Source organism: Cynara cardunculus (assembly GCF_001531365.2).
Source record: "Cynara cardunculus var. scolymus isolate 2C chromosome LG 1, CcrdV1, whole genome shotgun sequence".
In the NCBI taxonomy this organism is placed as follows: domain Eukaryota; kingdom Viridiplantae; phylum Streptophyta; class Magnoliopsida; order Asterales; family Asteraceae; genus Cynara; species Cynara cardunculus.
In genome coordinates this window covers 12,713,006-12,733,636 of record NC_037528.1, presented here as the reverse complement: position 1 = coordinate 12,733,636, position 20,631 = coordinate 12,713,006, and the positions used below count along the sequence as shown (strand labels likewise).

At 35.9% G+C, this 20,631-nt stretch overlaps 2 protein-coding genes across 3 annotated transcripts; one reads left to right on the top strand and one right to left on the bottom strand.

Moving 5' to 3' along the window:
- Positions 1-5,952: 5,952 nt before the first annotated feature.
- Positions 5,953-9,507, top strand: LOC112513337 (vacuolar protein sorting-associated protein 29). The gene is made up of 4 exons (XM_025119574.1): positions 5,953-6,083; positions 6,263-6,462; positions 7,859-7,996; positions 8,991-9,507. The coding sequence occupies exons 2-4, from the start codon at positions 6,331-6,333 to the stop codon at positions 9,285-9,287; spliced, it is 567 nt and encodes a 188-aa protein (XP_024975342.1). The 5' UTR covers positions 5,953-6,083; positions 6,263-6,330; the 3' UTR covers positions 9,288-9,507.
- Positions 9,508-10,769: 1,262 nt separating this feature from the next.
- On the bottom strand, positions 10,770-17,663 carry LOC112501525 (protein IQ-DOMAIN 31-like). Of its 2 annotated transcripts, XM_025105192.1 has the most exons (9): positions 17,561-17,638; positions 17,441-17,480; positions 17,307-17,360; positions 16,650-16,769; positions 14,959-15,231; positions 14,037-14,237; positions 13,458-13,532; positions 11,927-12,956; positions 10,770-11,106 (listed from the first exon to the last, which is right to left on the bottom strand). In XM_025105192.1, exons 4-9 carry the CDS (start codon positions 16,722-16,724, stop codon positions 11,075-11,077), a joined length of 1,686 nt encoding a protein of 561 aa, XP_024960960.1. In that variant the 5' UTR covers positions 16,725-16,769; positions 17,307-17,360; positions 17,441-17,480; positions 17,561-17,638; the 3' UTR covers positions 10,770-11,074. The 2 variants fall into 2 exon arrangements, with proteins under 2 accessions (XP_024960960.1, XP_024960953.1); XM_025105185.1 differs by lacking the exon at positions 17,307-17,360 and having other exon boundaries at positions 17,561-17,663.
- Positions 17,664-20,631: the final 2,968 nt, after the last annotated feature.

Below are 20,631 nucleotides of genomic sequence, written 5' to 3'. Positions count from 1 at the left end.
CTAACATTTGTATCAACTAATTATAATGGTTATTTATTTATTTATTTATGTATTTTTAAAATGGTTATATATATATATATATGGGCTCATTCAAGGAAGAACTGATTAGTTTGTGTTAATTGTGAGATCCAATCTCAACCACAAATCAAAGGATAAACTAGTAAATTAATAATTATGGTAGTTTGAGCTAAAATTATAATTAGAGGGCATTTTAGGTATTTTTAAAAAACTCCTCTCATCTCTCCAATCTCCGGCCTCCGGTGAACATTAATCCGGCAGGTACCAAGTAATCACAAAGATACACAATGTAATACCCATTGTGATATACTGTGATACCATTGTGATATCAATTATGATACCAACTCAAACCTTAAAAACAAAGATACACAATGTGATACTCATTATCATACACAATGTGATACTCATTGTGATATGTTGTGATACCAATTTCACCGGAGGCCAGGGATTGGAGGTCGGAGAGATAAGAGAGGAAATAGGAGTTTTTTAAAAATACATAATATGCCCTCTAATTATAATTTTAACTCAAACTATCATAAATATTAATTTCCTAATTTATCCGTTGATTTGTGGTTGAAATTGGACCGCACAGTTACCACAAACTATTCAGTTCTCATTTGATTAGACCCATATATATATATATATATTAATTTTGGTGCTCGTGAGAGGTGACCGTTTTTAGATAACGTCCCCACAAAATGTTTATACACTTACATGTAGTATGAAATCGAAACAGGAGACTAAAGTGTGCGTTTTGAAATTAGAAATGTAGGGAAACATGTCAATCCAGTTAAAAACGAGTACTTATTTTGTCAAATTGACTGAACTTTGTATTTTGAATCAGGAAAAATTGGCTTAGTTTTGTCGGCTAATTCGTGGCTAAATTGAAATGTGAAAAAGGATGGATTAGAATATACGTATGGCTTATTAAGCCGATCAAAATCTATCAATCAATTATTAAAATCTGGAGAGGAAAAACAATGAACGAGTGGGCTAATTTTGATTGTTGAGTTCAAGTTTTTTGCAAATATTTAGAGGTAAAAGTATATGATATTTTTTGAATTCAATGTTTATCAGTAATTTTTTAGCGGTTTCAAGTTATTTATCATGAGCAGAGATGCACATTCAAGACTAGGTACAAGATCACTTGTAAAAAATATTGGTCTCTCGGCAGTTAAATTATTTGTTACCAGTTACACATTTGAAACAATGACCGAATAATGGATTAATTTTAAACAAGAATTGTAGAAGGTTAAATTAATGTCTAATTATCGTACAATTTAAAATGTATTGAATTAGTATTATATATTCAACAATATCAAATTGGTCCCAAGCAAAACCGATGGGTTTGCAAAACTCAAATAAAACCTTATTTTCAATTAAAAAAAAAGATTAGTGACATGCGTTCAAAAATTCGTCCATAGAACCAGACCTCAAAAAACCATAATAGAGGCTGAAATCTCTAGTAATGGGTTTGGGTCATAACAGTGACCCAAATTTTATTTATTTGGACACGCTACTCTTTGTATGCTACATTGAGACGAGACCTAATTTAACTGAAGTTGAAATTGTGAACGTGTAATTAGGTTAATTGACGTATATTATGCCTATAAGTAGTTTTTTTTTGGTTAACCGTGGGTGTTTAAGGCAGCTTGCACACACCTCTACTAGTCTCAGGTGTTTTAGAGAACAGTTAGGACTTAGGAAAATCGCAATTGTCTTGCAGGATTCGGAGTGGTGATCTTTGAGAAAAATTTCTAAAGATCTAAATCTTATTGCAACTAGAGTTAACCCATGAAACTACTAATAAGTAGTTTGAAGTAACTATAAAGGAATCACCAAATTGGCATAAAAATGTGCAAATTTGACCTTATATACAGATGGTCAATGGTGTACCCTTCTCGCCGAAACCTGGATATGAATGCTCTTTTTGGAGTGAACCAAATCCTCGAACATGGGCTCTAGCAACTTAGGCAACAACTGTTATTGTGGGCCAAGTTTGGGCTATGTCCGATTGCATCTTTTTTTTACCTGTTAGGTCGTGAGATTTGTTTTAAGTAAATTTCAAAAATCATCTTCCGGATTTGGTAAGAAATCAAGTACTGTAAACGATCATTCGTCGAGGCCGATACTCAAAATCCTGCCAAATTTCAAGGAGGATTTTTTTTTTAATTTACACATTATTTTTTATGATACAATCATTTCATTTTATGAAAAATGTGAATTTATTCATGTTTTAAGGAATTAATAAACTTAAATTTTGAGTAGACATTACAAATAATAAAGGGATTTAATGACCTCTTCAATACATAATCGATTAATTTTATTGACATGGATATTTTCATCTTTACAAAATAAATGGAAGTGGAAAGAGACATACCTCTCGCATACAATTTTATGAGAAAGTATGAGTTTCAATCATTTTCACCTTTCTTCGGATTTTTCAAACATTCATAAGCAATAAAACAATAAATCCTTTACCTTATCATCGTTATATCATTATACTTAACCGGTTATATTATAAGGGTTGAGTTCTTGTGATAAGGTAAGTTAAAGTGAGAAGAGTAGAAAATGATCACCATCCTTAGATGCACACTATGATAAGTGTACCGGAACAATCCCCGTATCAAGCGTGATTCATGGGTGAGTTTGAGATTAAAGGTGATCAAAGGCTTAGTCTATACAAAAGAGATGGCCAAAAACCGGTCCTGGGCCGGTCCCAATCGGTCCTCACCTTTCTCATAACCGGCTATAACCGATCCCAGTCCCGGTCGAAAATGATAGGACCGGTCAAGGTAATTCATAACCGGTTATGGCCTTATGGGCCGCCGGTCCCGGTCCCGGTCCCAACCGGTCATTGCATTAAAAAATAAGATTTTTTTTGATTTTTTTAATGATATATATTTTTAATACATTATAAAATTTACAATTGGATCACTCAAATACACTTTAAAAATGCGTTTTAATATAATTTTCTTATAAAAATACATTATAAAATTATTTAAAAGTACATTTATTTATAAAATTATTTGAAATTTTGGGCCGGCCCATAGTCGGTCCCATAACCGGTCCCGGTAGGTCCGGGTCCCACGAAACTACCAAAAACCTCAACCGGTCCCGGTTTTCGGTCCCATAACGGGTCCTTACCGGTCCCGGGCTGGTTCTTTGTCGGTCCCGGTCCCGGTCCTCCGGCGGTCCTGGGCCGGGCCGATTTGGCCATCTCTAGTCTATAGATTTTTTTTTACGCTTTTTATCTCAACTCTGATTCCCACACGATATTTCGCTTATATTCTAAAATGCCATTCACCCCATAAATTAGTTATTTGTAAAGCTACTTCTAGACCCCTAAACTCGAAAACTTTAAAATTTAGTTCACCAGGTTGGAATAAACCGTAAAATGGGTTAAATGCAATTTACCATTTTATTTATTATTATTGTACTATTTACCATTTGTTTTAAATTAAAAATGAGGAGTAAACTACAAATTTAGTCCTTGTGGTTTGATGGTTATAATATTTTTTAGTCCCTACAGTTTTGAAATTACAAATTAAACATTGTGGTATACAAAGACAATCGAATTTGGTCTCTGCCTTTAACGACAGTTAAAAAATCCATTAAGTCAAGAATATTTTAGTCTTTTTCAGTTTTATCTCAATTTTCTTTAAAAAAATAAATAAATATGTAAATTACAAAACCAAGAACTTACCCCCCCCCCAATATATTGAACCTCACCGACCCCATAAAACAGGTCTTCGCAGGCATACTTCTGGTTGCCAATAGCTCTCTGTTGGCCGACCCCGCCCCCACCTCTGGCACCTCCAACGACCTGGGTTTCAATTGCACCCCCAATTTATTGGCCATCACTTCTTCATCGAACCCATTGAAGGACCATTGAAGCAAACCCATCGATGAAACCAAAATACAAACACCATCGAAAGTACCATCATCCACAAGAACCAAATCCATCTTGTTACATACCCCTTTGCCGACGTTCCTCTCCCTCGATCTCACCTGTTAATTTAGATTTTGATTTGATTTTTTGTAGTGTGTGTGTGTGTGTGTGTGTATATATATATATATATATTAGTTAGGGTTCTTTTCCATTATTCTTTTACTTGGATTTGGGTTTTGAAATTGATTTTGAGATTTTAATTTGGATTTGATTTTAATGTGTTTTGGCCGGAGAGAAGGCGATGTTGGTCTGAGAAGTAGAAGACGATTTGGACTACAATTTTGGTTCCTCTGGTTTTGATTGGTAAAAAACTAGAAAATTAGTAAAAGTACAAAAACGCCCCTGAACTAATGGATTCTTTTAAGGGCAGTTAAAGGCATGGATCAGATCCGGTCATTTCTTACATACCACAATGGCCAATTTGTAATTTTGGAATTGTAAGAACCAAAAGTGTTATATTAACAAACCACAGGGACCAAATTTGTAGTTTACTCTAAAACAGATCAGGAATGTTAGAATTAGGCCCCTAGAGTTTTGAAAATACGAATTTATGGGCTGTTTGGCGGTTGCTGAATGGTTTGATGCAGAATGGTTAAGTGGTCAGAATGGTTAAGAGGGCCAGAATGGTTAAGTGCTGAATGAAATAATGTTGTTTGGTAATTGTTCTCTGAATGATAGTAAATTACCATTTTAACCCTCATTCACATTAGGGATGCCACTTCAATAAGATGATCTGAGTGCATTATTTGGGACAAAGGAAGTACCATATAGAGGAATTCCATACTTCTTACAGTTCTCCTCCATCACCTGACCAGACTTCAACCTTAAAAATAACAACTGTATGAATAAGATTAATATAAAAATAACATTTCATTTTCTTTGAATTTGAAGTTGGATAATGTGTTAGGGCCGATTGCCAATCTGCTTCCTCGTGGCGGTTTCCGGCGCTTCGTTTTCTGTTTTCATCTCTCCATCGATCGCTCTTTCATTCAAGAACCCTAACCCTACTTCTATCGAACAATCTATTGCACGTACGAAAAGGATAATATCAACCAGGCATGGCTCCTAAGAGGATGTCGGCCAGGCGCAAGAAATCGTCATCATCATCAGCAACCACAGTGACCCTTGTTGATCAGGAATTACCGACATCAGAAGTTGAAACAGGAGCTGGATTGAAACTCGAGGAGACAGAAACTGAGTTATTAGGTCAGGTACAAGTGTACAAGTTGCATCTATGGTTCACAGTTGGAGACGGGGACGGAGATGGTGGAGGCTACCGGAGACGGAGACGATGGAGGCGGAGGCTACCGGAGACGGGGACGGAGATGGTGGAGGCTACCGGAGACCGGGACATGCATGAAGAGAGGGGTTGGGAAGAAGGGGTGGGAAGGGTAAACTTGGAAAAATAGAAGTCTGAATGGTTTAGTGAACAATTGGATGCAAAATGGTTAAGAGGGTTATGTAACCATTAAGAGGCTTGATTTTTTTTGCCAAACACTCCTTACCTCTTAGCGATTAAGAGGTTAGCTCTTAATGTCACCATTAAGAGCCAAACAAACAGCCCCTTAGCCGCTATCTGTAAGTTATTTAAATTTCTGAGAAATACTAATTGGTCCTTGAACTTCTAAAAATACAATTTCTTTTTTCATTTTAAGTCATCCATGCTGTTAAACATTTCAATAAACCCCCTCAACTTCCCGATATTATATTTTAGATATGTTGTTGATTTATTTAACTTTTTATAAATTTTTAGTAGCCCTTTAGTATAAACAATAGCATTTTGATATAAACAATCGAACATTGTTCCAAAATCTTGAATTCATTACATTTTTGGTTGGGTTATTTTATACTATTAAAACATTTTGGTCCGCTTGTGCAAATAAGTCATTTTATAGGGGGTTAAAATGTCAAAACCACAAAAATACAAGTCCTTTTTGTGTGTTCTTTCATATTTAAAGCATCGTTTCATTGAACACCTAGTTAACGACGGAGTCCTTTTTTCATCGACGATCGATTTTGGCATCCAAAATAATCACCAGAAAAAAAATTGTAAATTGATATGTGAGTTGACTCAATTCCCTTGAATTGTTCGCCCGTTCATAGAGTTCTTGAGGTATTTGAATCTACTTGTGTTGATCTCTAATTTTGTTTATCAATTTCAATGACTTGATTACAGTCTGTGTATGTACAAGGGTTTACTAAAACCTAGGATCATTCTGTGATCCAGCTGATTTTGTTTTTATAATGGATCGTCATTGAGTCGATTCTTTGTTCTTAATACTTGTCTTTTAGGGTTTACTGAAATCTAGGATCCTTGCGAGAAATTGAGCTGTGTGTAGCTGATTGTGGGAGTTGGAAAGATGGTGTTGGTATTGGCGATAGGGGATTTACATGTCCCACATAGGGCGCCTGATCTACCTGCCAAGTTCAAATCTATGCTTGTTCCTGGCAAGATTCAACACATCATTTGCACTGGTAATCTATGTATCAAAGTAAGTAATGTCTCACTTGTACACTACTTTGTAAGGATTAAGGGATCATCCAAATGTGATCGGTTCTTTGAGTGTATTGCGTCTGTTTACCTTTATTAGGACTCTTAGTTTGGAACCAGAGTGATTAGCATTTTAACATTTCAAACCATTTGTTTCAAACTTCGCTTCTAATTAATCAATGTACATTTGAAAATGGTAAATGAAAAAGGAAAATTTGAATTGCGAGAGAGAGAGAGAGACCACAAGGTTTCAGTTGCCAACAAAGTGCCAAGTACAATTATTTGGAATACCAATCACTCCTTGGTGTTGCAAGTTTCTTGACTCTGATTGTGTGGTGCTTTTTTCTTCTATACACCTTGTTCTCCAAATGATTGTTAGCCTATTAACACTGAATTACTTGTTGCTTATACACTGGTAATGTGAATATATGATTTTCTTTATCTGTTTTTGTGTCTGAATTTGGCAGTTCAGTTATCATGTTCACCTGCTCTTTTATGTGTGATTGTCACTGAGCCACTCCTGTACCATTAGTTCGATTATAATTGCTCAGACTACTTTATAAGCTTCCTTTACTTTGATTACATTCTGTATGGCTTGTGACAATCCAATTGCCCTCCGCACATTTATATACTCATATTTGACTTCAATCGAGACATGCATACAAATTTCTCACCAATTCTTTCTGTATATCATATCATATCGTAAGCCGCCTCCTAGATATTCTTAGCACTTCAGGTATCAGCTTGTGCTTACACTGCAAGTATGCAAGTTTATATATGATTGTCGGATTTATAGTAAAACCACAGGAGTGAAGGTCATCTTTCTTACTAGCCTGATGTCTGGTGGGATCAAAATTGTTCTTATGAACTGTGGAAAGTATTAGGTCTCACATCACTGCTGTTATGTGATTGTTAGACAAGTTTACCCCAATGTCATGGTTCACTTCATTTACGAATTTAAATTAATATGTTGAGAAACTCTGAAAATGTTTTCTGCACAACTTTTCACTTGATGTGCATGAGCTTCTTTCTAATATAGAAGGCATAAGGTTATAGCATTCCCAAGGCATAACATTACCCCTGAGTTGAAAAAGGCATAGTCATCATTTGGTTATTCCTTAAGGGTTACTCTCTATGATTAGTTATTTAGGGTAATATATTTTTCCATAGACAATTTCATCACCAGTCGCATATGACATGACCTAACAGTGAGAGGGGGGGTGGGTTTAGAGTCCATGCATAATGTTATGCTGCTGTAATGCCATATCCTTGTGAAAGATCATCAAAACAAAGTTGTTTTGTGCATTGTGCATTTTCACCAGTCACTAATATGTTCTGGATATTGTTATGGCTTCTCACCTTATCCTTCTCTTTGGTTAATGTGTCTCCATGAGCAGGAAGTTCATGACTATTTGAAGAGCCTGTGCCCAAGTTTGCATATTACACGCGGTGAATATGATGAAGATTCTCGTTATCCAGAGACCAAAACACTTACCATTGGCCAGTTCAAGCTTGGACTGTGTCATGGTCATCAGGTTAGTCATGTCGTCTTGAGCTTCGCCGTTAGCAGTTAATGATATTATGACATCAAACAATATCTTGCAAGTTCATCTGCCCTTATGGCATCATACTAGTTCTGCAAGCATGTGAAACTCTTCCTCTTCAGTCAATAATCTTAAGGAAATGTCAGAAAATTTGCTGTTCATAAAACAATTTAGGATGGTGGAGGATCATTAACCATATAGGGCATGTTTGTTAGCTAGCTTAATGAGCTTAATAGGACTCACAACTTATTCGGTCAACTATACATGACCGTTTGGTAATGACTTAATGATATAGAAAGTGGCTTATTCAGTAAGCTTCTAGGGGGAGCTTTATGCAGAAAGCCAAGTTTTTTCCAAACCCGCCCCTCCCAATTAAAAAACACGCTTCTTTCATCTATGAAAAAACTCTCCAAAAAAACCTTTTCAATACAAACAGAGTAACCCACACAACCAATTTTATCTATAGGACCTAATAGAAAACCAACCAAACATCCCCTAACCCTTCTTATGTGGCTTTTCTCGTTTAAACGAGGTTGTTAACTTTTCTAACTTTGAACATGATTTTTATTGCAAGTCAAAAATCATTTTATGAAAATGACAAAAGATACCATGTAAGAATGCAATTTTTGGTAATTCATATTCACGAAAAATGTCCAAAATCTATCATTTTTTTGTAAAATGCTGTTTTCTTCTTTAACGTTCACAACAAGTATGTCTTGTTTGTTGATGAAACTTTGAATATATTGATGATTGGAAAAGTTAATCACTCTATATGAATTATCACCTTTTTTATTCAAGATATAAAGCGGATATGATGAAGGACCACTCTCATTATAGTTAATTTGGCATACTACACAAATTAAGGTCCATGTTCAACTAGATTGCCAACATTCTTTTGATTCCAAGTCTTTTTGGCATAAAAAAATTGTAGACTAAAACACCCAGACATGTAGGGATGAGGTCATTCTGTTTTCATCTTATATAGGTTGTTCCATGGGGGGATTTGGATTCTTTAGCCATGCTCCAGAGACAGTTGGATGTTGACATCCTGGTTAGCGGTCATACTCATCAGTTCAAGGCTTACAAACATGAAGCTGGTGTTGTCATAAATCCTGGTTCAGCCACCGGTGCGTACAGCAGCATCACGTACGATGTGAACCCAAGTTTTGTTCTGATGGATATTGACGGGTTGCGAGTTGTAGTCTATGTTTATGAACTCATTGATGGAGAGGTAAAGGTTGACAAGATTGATTTCAAGAAAACATCCACAGCCACCATCTGAACCAGTTGCTAATTTTATTAGGCTCTTGTTTGGCTTTATTTGTGTCTGAACCCCATTTTCATTTGGTGTATGTGATCTATGCCCATCTGTAAGGAAGTTAAAAGTTTAGAATTTGGAGTTTCTTTGGTGGTTTTTATTTGCATGTAATAAGATTTGGATATTTGGCTTGTAGTTGTAGGCTTCAAAAAGGATCTGGAATGCCATATCATAAACACTTCACCAATAGGAGAAGATAAAGTTTGGTTTGCAGTATCAAACGAAATAAGCGTTCTTTTTTACCTGTGTTAATTCACAGGTTCATCTTCAGATGATGGTAGCAAGACCATTCTGCCACTTATAATACCTCATCACGTATTAAGTCGTCTGCCATGGATGGATGGATGGAAACCTTTCACATTTGACTACGTGTCCAATAACTTGCTTGAGATGATTGAAAGTAGCAAGTTGTCGAATGATTGGTAGTTGCTCAAGTTATAAATATTGGGTTCTTGTATTACCCATGTAGCTTGCTACCATAAAAGTTTGTTAGATTTCCACAAAATCAAATGTACAGGATGTGTTTCCTATGTGGGACAAATGAGACAAGAATGAACAGAAACTAGTTATCTAATGCAATATTAGACCAAGACAAAACCTACTCTCAAGCTAAATAAAGTAGCCCTCGATCGAACCTCCATCTAACATCGCAATTGCATAGCACCCATGACCAGACTTTGAACATAAACCCATTTAGTAAGATTTCTTACATTCTCAGAAACACAATACAAAGCCATGGTGTTATATTTCACTTGGTAACCCTTAGGGGACGTTTGTTTCACATAATGAAATTTGGTAGAATTTGAATTCATCAAAGGAATTTGTCTTTAAAGGAATGAGAATAAAATTTAACCACATTTGGTTAGTAGGAATTAGAATGAAATCTCCCAAAAGAATTGGAATCTCTGTTTTTGTTTGGACCACCACCACCCTCCCCACCTCCGGCCCCCGCGTCCCACACTGTTGCCGTCGTTACGACCACCGCCCTGCCCCCGTTGTCGAGCCCACCACCCGCCCTGATGGTTAGTAGTGGCATAGTGGTCAGTGGAGGGTTGAGGTGGGGGCGTGATAGTAACAGTGGTAGCATGGTCGTGGTGGGGGCAAGGGATAGGCGATGATGGAATTCAATTCCTTCACTTATATCAAGGAATAATCAATTCTTTAATTTGTGGAATTCAAAGGATCTCATCCATTTTAATATGTGAACCAAACAAAGAAATTGGACTTTGATCAAAGGAATTGATCATATTCCAATTCCAATTCTTTTGAATTCTGCAAACCAAACTAACATCTTATACTCTCACACCACTAATAGCACAAGGTGGGCAGGGTTATTCCAATATCTCCATGGCTTTGATATATTCCAATTCCAATTCTTTTGAATTCTGCAAACCAAACTAACATCTTATACTCTCACACCACTAATAGCACAAGGTGGGCAGGGTTATTCCAATATCTCCATGGCTTTGATGGCTGTTCATAAGCATCCCAAAATAGAATAAAAAAAACACATGAATAGCTTCAAAACAAACTTTGGGTCCAACACTATACATTCAGACATTGACTATAACCTCTCAAAGAAAAAAAATGACCAAACCAGCCAACAACAAGAAGCATTGGTTATTTCTTAATGCCTAATAATAATATTATAGCACACCACAATAACAACCATACTCAAAAGTGAAACTGCAACTCCAATACATAGTCTCACCTCCTCCCTCCAAGGATTTGCCGATCGCATGCCTGCAAACTCACCTTCTCCACCCTGTCTGGACCATTTTTTCTAAAACACCACATATACAAGTAATCAGTTATATGTGTTTCTAAAACAACACATATACAAGTAATCAGTTATACATAACTAAAGAAAAATTACAACTGATGATCACTCTAAACTCGAGATTAACATAAACAGAGACTAGAATTAAGCAACATTTCAGTAAACTCATGGAATTCTTTAACATATTGTAACCAATGGAATAGTGGCGTAAGATTTGGTTTTCGAATCATGCACACACTTAGACATATAGGGTCAGGTTCTAGGAAAAACCGCAAAAAAACGAAAAACGGAGGAACACTCTGGTATTCATCTGGACAGTATGCACATGTGCATACAAGTTATTTATATGCAATCTGTCTGGTATGCACATCATAACATGCACACATGCATAAAAACCAATAAACAGCTTGAATTACTTGTATGCACATGTACATACCGTCGAGATGAATATGTACCACGGTGTTTCTCAGTTTTTCATTCTTTTAGGAGTTTTCCCTTGAACATCCTTATATAGATAGATCAAATTCCCAAAATACTAGCAGTTGATAGAATCCCAGCCCAATTAATGCAAGCTACTCCCTCCCTTCCATAACTACAGCTTGATTTCTCAGGTTATAAGGGCTTTTTCTCAACTTGAGAAATATACATTGTCATATCCCTTTTGGATTTGGAAATTAACTGTTTTAATCTCAAAAGTCAAATGCATCACTTTTTACAGGTGGAGGGAGTATATAAGAACAAATAAGATGTGACTGATACACGGCGGCATAAGGAGAGTTGATAAAATCTGCATAATTAAATAAGTAAAGAAATTATTGCTTACCATCTCTAGGGGATACTTGGGATTTGTTAGGTTTACTCCCTCCTTTACTGTTAGGCTTCTGAACCCGTGGTGAATGCAAGCTCGGTTTGACAGTGGAGGATGGTAGAGAATGCCGCCTGCTGAAACCATTTTCAGCCCCCCCTTCCTCTGCAGCCTTTGCTGCTGCTTGTGCTCTAAGCTTGGCCTTTGCCGATTCAGTTGCCGCCATGTAGCTTGGCAAGGCGGGTGTGTTCTGTGATATGCTCTCATGATTTTCTTGTTTTGTTGCCAAAGACTTTCTCCTCCTTGTTTTCTGATTTTCCTTACTACCATGATCTTCCTTCCCATTTAACTCCACATTTGTCGGTGGTTCATTCTCAAACTTTCCATTGGTTTCTGGGGACGATGGTTCGATGGTAGGATGATCATCTTGCTGAATATCAAGTGGTTTATCCTCTAGAGGTTGAACAGGAGGTGCTTCTTCTGGCTCAGGTTGATTAACACTCTCCACATATGAACCATTTATTTTCTCAAAAGGATGATCTGTTTCCTGCTCAGGAAGCTCTGGAGTAGGGGATGGGGAGCTCAATACTTTATTCAAACCGTCCGGAGGCTTTTCAGTGTCGATTTCTGACTTAATTTCTGATTTCTCAGGAGCCAGAGAGGCGGATAGAGATATTTTTCGTAGATTGCGTTTCACCTTTTCAAGCTCATTAAGAGATTGCTCTTGAACTGATTCAGGTTGGTGGTTCGGGACTTTCCTCACGGTACGCCTGGATTTTTCATTTTCAGAGGAATTGGACAGACTGTTATCATTATTTGCTGCAGGAACTCTACGAACACTTCTCTTTGGCTTCACTGTTTCAGTTTCTTCAGCTTGCAATTTAAGCTGCTTTCTTTTAGGCTTTGCATCAAGCGGTTTTTTCAGTTGCGGTAGTGGTTCCCAGAAGCAGGAAGATGACCAACGCTCTAGCCAGCTCCTCACAGAATTTGGTTCAGCTGGTTCATATTGGAAGCTTAAGGCCATGGTGGTGTGCAATGAACCAACAAGCTAAAATAAGGAATTAAGCATCAGTCGACTCCTCTAGATGTAGGCATATAATAAGAATGATAGTGAAATCTGTAAATTGCAACCCCCTTGAAACTTTATTAGTTTTACACCTTAATGGATTTACCCGTGAATTTTTGCTCTTGATCAACTACCCTTACAGATACTTTTAAAAAGTGAAGTAAAAGAAGTATATTAACATTGTCTTGTCCCACCATCTTTATATCTTTTAACATAGTTAACTTTTTTATTTTAAGCAAAAGTACTTCAAAATAATTTAATTAAAGTAAAATAGATAAAAAAAATTATGTTGATGTAAATCTATGTACTTTTAATCAAAAAAATGACCAAAAATTTGATATATTGTTCTCATTTTTTAATGAAATAAACAAATTTGACATACTTCCATATTTTGTTTGACTAAATAAGCTAAGACAAAGCACATATGTATGTATATATGTGTGTGTGTGTGTGTATGCATGTAAGATAACATAAATATTATACCTTAGTCGCGAACACATTTTTTGATAGCTTTTCTTCACGAAGGGAGGTTACAAGCAATTCGGCTCGTTTCTTACCCTAACAAAACAAACCCAAGAAAAAGAAATACATTTAGTTGCATAAAGAAGAAGGTCAACAGCTTATAAGAAGCATGATGAAATCATACGGAACAAGAACACACCAATTGAAGTATCTTATTCTCATAAGGGCATTAAGGAGATCAGGTGCCTGAACTGCAACTCAAATAATCAAAAACCAAGGAATAGTCTTTGATGTGGCTAGTACAGGTTTACAAGACCAAAAAAGACGCATCTAATTGTATGTACCAAGAATGCCATGAGAGGTCGGAGTTATAATGGCACAAGTTGAGTTAACAAAGTAGAAACTAGAATGCAAAAACAAACAAAAATTGCAACCAGATAGAGAATGATACAATGTAACAGAAGTGTTACAGAAACTAAAAAAAAGAACAAATTGTCTCAAGGCAGTAGTCGAAATCATCTAATTAAGATAAAACATGTGGCAGAGAAGAAAACTAAGTCGGTGAGAGTACATGAAAATAATAAAAGCCAAAGGAATTACCACAAGTTGTCTTGGCACGTACTTCTGCTGCACTTGACCGTTACCAGAAAGCCTGACCCTTCGGCCACGAACCAACGCCTGGAACTCAACAATTGCACGCATGCAACTCAAAGTTGCAACAGCCTGTCTTCTAACTAAGTGACCACGGACTAGCGCTTGAAGCCTTATGATACCCTTGAGGGCCCAAAACGCCCTACGTGCCTTCACATATGGTTAATTCATGTTAACACAAATGAACTCAATAATGCAAAACACAAATTTGAAGCATGAGTTGATATCACATAACTACTCAAGATATTATGGAATGGAAATACAAAAGAAGACACATGTGAACGCCAATTTTAGCATGTGCACAAATAGTATATCTTTACTTCATAAAGTTAAGAGAATAAATATTTAACTATAACCTCACTGTTTGATGTTTGCATAAAGAAAGTGAAGGGAAACCAAATGAAGTCGATTCAACTCCCGTAATAGAAAATAAAAAAAGGGAAAGAGAAAGGTGTTGATGAGTCCAACAATCAACTTTGTTCTTTTAGGTTCCTTGGCACCCAAAGAAGAAATTCAGACGCTCAATAAGTTTGATCACTCAGGAACATATATGAATTACAGATATTTTCTGGGAAGAAATTTAGGTCTACTGAACAGATTTGTATGCAAGATATTAAGGGTGATGGTACCGACACCAAGAATAATACAAATAAGTGGATAACAAAGGGTAACAAGAGAATGGAGCAATTTAAATGATATAGAGTGTTTTCAAAAAAAATAAATGAGACAAGAATTTCAAGGAAATGATATAGAGTTGTTAACAGCATATGACCTAAATATAATTTTTCAGCAAGCAGAAGCACAAGAAACACATAAAGACGGGTAGTGTTTTCAGTTCACAAAAGCATTTAATTAAGCTCAACAATATTACCAAGTATCCCCTGAAAGCGGCCTGTGCCTTTGTGGCGGCTTGCTCTAGCTTGATTAACTCCTCGCCATCTGCAGCATTTAACTCTATGGGACTTCTTACATGTTCAGCTGTATCTGGCACTAAGTTGGCACTGGAGCTCTTCTCCAATTCTGTCTGCTCTCCACTTGAATTAAGGACAGGACGCACTGGGCTCGAGATAACCATAGAATCAGCACCAATATCATTTGGTGGTGCCTTACCAGTGATTGATGTCTTTATTTCTGAAGTAGCATCCTACAAGAAATAACATGACATTAGGATCAAACTGCTTAGTCATCTATGTTAAAGAAACTCAAATGAGGTTTAGGAAGGGTATGAGGCACACAGTTCTTTCAAGAGTTTTGATCCCCTCAGTTGTATAAACCTAGCCTACTCCCGGTATGGGCCATGTAATAGGGGGTTGAAAAGAGGCCATGTTTCCACTATTACAAGGGCAGAGGTTGTTTTCATAATACAAACAAGATAACTAATGATAGGTATAGAAATGTTGCAGTAGTCTTTTCAACAATTAGGTCTTAAGACATGACCATACATGTATTTGCGCGAATAGAGATAGAAGGAAAGGCAAAGTTTATAATATAATTCAATGAAGATGCCTGCACTAAGCAATCTTTGATGCGAATGGATTAATCTAAACGGATGGGAAACAGCTAATTCTTAAACACAAAATACAATCATGAGAGATTGTAATCTCTCAATTAGTATAGACAGCAACAAGTAGAACGTAAAAAGGATGCTAGGTCCAAAACTATTGGTACGAAAGTAGAGAGCGAAAATGTCTGCAAAGAACATATAGTATTAAGTTCATGGAAGTAAGCGGAATTGCTTTAAGCAGATTTGACTTTTCAGGGGATCAAGAAGGGCTAGATTCCCCATGAAAAGATCTAGCAGTACAATAAGCCTAAACCCAAACTTCATTTAGAAGTAATTGATCACCCTTTTGAATACTTTTTCAATAAAATAAAAAGGGATACTTTTTATAAGATGTTAACCAATGCTCCATGTTTATGGGATATGGACCATGAAAAACATGTTAAAAGTCAGCGCCCTTCTGTTTTTTATGTTATTTTTCTTCCCACAAAGGTGGAAGTGTTTAAATTACATGAAGGTTTTATTACATTCAAAAGCAGAAGCCTTTTTCACACCAGCATGGTAGCAGATATGTGGGAGTGTCCAGAAAAAACTCCTGATGTCATGTCTGATTATCTTCGGTCCAAAGCCCTTGTTCACCTTAAAAAAGGCCTATGAAATCCTTTGAAATGAATATTCACATAAATTAACAGCAATTGCAGGCTGCTACTGAGTGAATCAACATTGTGATTCAGTTACCGAACTACAGATATCAGCCCTACAGTTGTGCTTGTGAGCCAAATAGATAAAAATTGTCCACATGCAGATTTGGGTAAGTTAGTTATTGCAGAATGATTAAGTAAGAAGCAAAGCAAGAACTCCATAGCAAGTAACAAGCCACCCAATCAGAAGCAGTCTCAAAGCATTGTTCTAGCTCACAATATGTACGTCCCTTTTCTATATTGACTAAGTGGTCTAATGCTCTGTTGCCATACATATTACTATATTTTATTTGTGATTTGACGTAACCGCAATCATCTGTACTGAAATACAAGAGGTGTGCATAAACCACATTTTCTTACTTTTACGAGATTAGATTTTGAAGACTTCTTCCCAAATAACACAGTCTTGATCCATTTTCCAGGAGACTTCCCCATTGTCAACAGAGAGCTGCTCTTAGAAATGGTGCAACCTTAATTTCTCTGCATGATCCCAAAAATGAATTCTCAATGGAGCTACATGGAATGAAATACGAAACATAAAGTAAAAATGAAAATGATATCATCCCTACATACATTGATTTCAAATTTAATTTAACCATCCCAAAGGATCATTGCTTGAATTCAATTTCATTTTGTATCACTATTTATGAATGACATGGCCAAGAAATGACTTGCTAAGACCACACTTCTGTTTAAACAACCGAGTGCTTCGCTTATAAAAATTTCAAAAAGAAGTTTTAAACGAAAACGAGTCCCCTTCAAATCGAGTTCTCCAAATCACACTGTCCACAAATGGAAAAGGAATCTGAGCATTACCAGTTACAATTAGATCTAGTAAAAAAAGATACATTAAACAAAGTTTGGTCAGTGAAAAAGAATCATGCTTAAAAAATAATCAATTCAAAACAAAGGGGGAATTTTATATTCAATACTAAGTAAAATGTATATAACAACTTAAAAACAAATTTAGACGAGTACAGATCGCAGACGGTTAAAACCCAATTGCGAAGACCATACACAATATAACCATCACTTTAGTAAGAAAACCAATTGCAAGATCTGCATCAAAACCTAACGAAATCATCAAAAAGAAAAAAGTATAAGTATGAGTTAGGGTTGGAGAGGAAGGTGGTTCAGATCTGGAAATGCACCTGAAAACCAAACGAGTGTTGGAACCCTAAGTTGCCATTCCTGAAAAGCAAGTGAAATTGGAGAGAAAAGAGGTGAGTTAGAGATCACATAATCGAAATTGAAGAAGATGGAGATGGTACCTTGAATTGGATGTCATGCGGTTGAGGAACATGGATCCCTTCTCCCTCTGCTTTGTATCTGTACTTTCTCTCACTACATTGGAGTGGGTATAATCTGTACCTGTATTCACCTTCTTTTACTAAAGCTGACCACCCCTTTTTATACTTTTCTTTTTAATTTCACTATCACTTCTTCTATGCGTTTATCATAAATATATAATTTTCATCATCATTTATTTTATCGGGTAATATTTTCATTAATTGTTGGTAACTGTCTTTTAACTAATAAGTATTAGAGTTGGGATCATGTGAGACCAATAGTTTTCGTGAGACCCGTAAGACCAATTCTCAACTCTTAGATTAGATCTACAATCTGAACATTCAATAATCATAAAATTGTCACGAGACTTCTCAATAATCATAAAATTGTCACCGTACAACTTTAGACCATTAGATTATAAAGTTGATCAATAAACATAAATCGATCTTACGGGTCTCACGAAAAACCCTTGGTTTCACGTGAACCCAACCCATAAGTATTAACCGCATAAAAGTTATTACCATTGGTTAGTAGGTAAAAATCAGTCGTTGACATGCTTCTGTTTGATAGAATGATAAACTTTATTAACAGATAGACTATCGATGTGTTTGGTTTACAAAATGTAAGGACATTAATCCCATTGAAATTAGCAAATTCCAATTGTTGATGGAATTGATCATGATTTCGTAAAACTGAATCTCCTAATTTTATTAAAAGACAAAACTATCCTTGCTTAGGTTAATATATAGCATTTCCAATAACGTCCCTTATAGTGGCCTATTTTATGGGTAAAAAGTCTTTTTCAAAGTAAAAAATAACAACAACAAAAGAGTCGTTATATGTCAAGAAAAGCTTTTAGGCGGTCCTCAAATTGGTGATGGAGAGGTCCTTCGTTTACAGACAATGGCTACTTTCATCATGATCGGTCCCTGGACAACTAGACTGAGCCTAACACATGATTGAAAGTGGTCTTTATTTGATTTTGATTTAGTCAATAACTGATATTTGTCATGAAAATTGACATGATCGGTCATTTGGGCCTAGGCTGATTTTAGGTCGGGTCCTTAATATAATCGATGTTAGTCAGGTGAGGGCAGAGTCGATACTCTATAATATTCCTATTTGTACATATTTGGTCCAAATGATTGCTACCAAACTAAGTTTTATTGACTCTTAAACTCTAAAGAACATGTGTACGCATGCATATCTTGTTATTATTGACTCTTAAACTTTAAATTATTAAATTTTTAAAGATCTAATAATTCAGTCAAAAAGCCGATAAAAAGACTATTATGGTATTTAAGTTTTTACATGTTTGAATGATTGTTGGAATTGGATAATTCATTTGTGATTCAGTCTTATACTTTTCAACAATCTAGTCCATTCCATCTTATAAAATCATCTATATCAGTATATTATAGTCTTATATATGGTCTAAGAATGAATACGTTGACTCAGGGGTCGTTTACCAAACATACACCCGGTAACTGTTTACCGGTAAAATTTAGCACTATCATTTACTTACCCGGTAAGATTTTAGTCCATCAAAACGGCATTGTATACAACAATTTACCCGGTAAGCGTTTACCATGGTAAGAGTTTTCACTCTCACTTACCGAGCAAGACTTTTGGTCATTGTTTCGCTCTTACCGGGTAAGATTGTTGGTTCTTATCATATTCATCCGATAAGATAACTTGATAAACGCTTACCTGGTAATAAAAACCAAGAATGGTTAATCTACATTGGAGTTTGATTTTTAGATTTCAACATTTTTATGTGTATATATCAGGAATGTTGGTTGGTCTGGTTTTAGAGTCAAAACCGCAAACCAAACGATACATACAACCATCTATGTATCGGACTTTCTGTTGCAAACTTTAACAACAATTTCTAATTTGCTCCCTTTATGTATTTGTTCCAAACCTGATGAAATGTTGATATTGATATATTTATCAAGTCAAATGAAACTATATAAATGAATAAATAACAACATCATTTTATCTGTTTAAAAATAAAATATACGAGTTTTACCTATTAAACATTAATAGCCTTTTCCAATATATATCATATGTTTTCCCAAATTTTTATTGAATATTATTTTAAACATTTTAAAAAATATTTAATAAGTTAAAAAAGATATAGTTGAAGTGGTGGGTACGAGATTATTGAAGGAATGAAAAAAAGACAGCTAAAAGCAGGGAGACGTTAGCGGGTCACCATCATTGCCCATTCATTGATTGTTCTTTAATACGACATTAAATGCCTTTTTCTTATTACATCTTAATATAATTAAATTACGCTTCCATATTTCACCTTCACCCACTAAGGGGCTGTTTACCAAATTTTCTATTAAGTCCTGTATGGATAAATTTGTTTGTCTGGATAAATTTGTCTGTTTGGATAAATTTATGTTGATGTTTACTTTTCTATCTGAATCATGAGTCTGAATAACATAAATGACCAATTTACCCCTGAGAATAAAACAGAATAAACAACTTTCATGGCTCGGCTAGGGTTTCTTTCTAGCAGCAAAGACAAGCAAACAAAAATCAAACAAACATGAAATCGATAAAAAGCAGCTAGGGTAGCAGCAAACACAAGCAAACAGAAATCGAACAATCATGAAATCGATATGGAACTGGAGAGCAATCGGTTGTCGATGGAGAAGAAGACAGCGTCGACTGTTGATGGAGAAGAAGACAGCGTCGACTGTCGATGAAGAAGAAGAGAGCAATCGGCCGATTAGGGCTCTTTGGAGGAGAAGAGGGGGTCGACTGTCGATGGAGAATAGAGCGTCGTTCGATTAGGGTTCTTTGGATGGAGAAGAGAGCGTCGATCGATGAAGAAATAGCATCATCCGATTAGGGTTCTTTGGATGGAGAAGAGAGCGTGGATCGATGTTTTTTTTCTGGGCGAATAAGGGTAGGGAGAGTCTTTTTCTTGGCTTAATTTGGACAACTCATGTTTTTAATATCTTAAATAAAGCTAATGCAATCTAATGTGATATATCTTGATTTTAATGTTTTATTTTATTTTTTATTTTTATTAATT

Bases quoted from the DNA above. Each gene is read 5' to 3' on its own strand.
- LOC112513337 (XM_025119574.1), top strand. From the start codon at position 6,331: ATGGTGTTGGTATTGGCGATAGGGGATTTACATGTCCCACATAGGGCG. The intron at 6,463-7,858 runs GTAAGTAATGTC...CTCCATGAGCAG, and splicing joins CTGGTAATCTATGTATCAAA to GAAGTTCATGACTATTTGAA. The intron at 7,997-8,990 runs GTTAGTCATGTC...CATCTTATATAG, and splicing joins GACTGTGTCATGGTCATCAG to GTTGTTCCATGGGGGGATTT.
- LOC112501525 (XM_025105185.1), bottom strand. From the start codon at position 16,724: ATGGGGAAGTCTCCTGGAAAATGGATCAAGACTGTGTTATTTGGGAAG. The intron at 13,533-14,036 runs GTAATTCCTTTG...TTGTTTTGTTAG, and splicing joins ACGTGCCAAGACAACTTGTG to GGTAAGAAACGAGCCGAATT. The intron at 11,107-11,926 runs GTAAGCAATAAT...GTGGTGTTTTAG, and splicing joins CCAAGTATCCCCTAGAGATG to AAAAAATGGTCCAGACAGGG.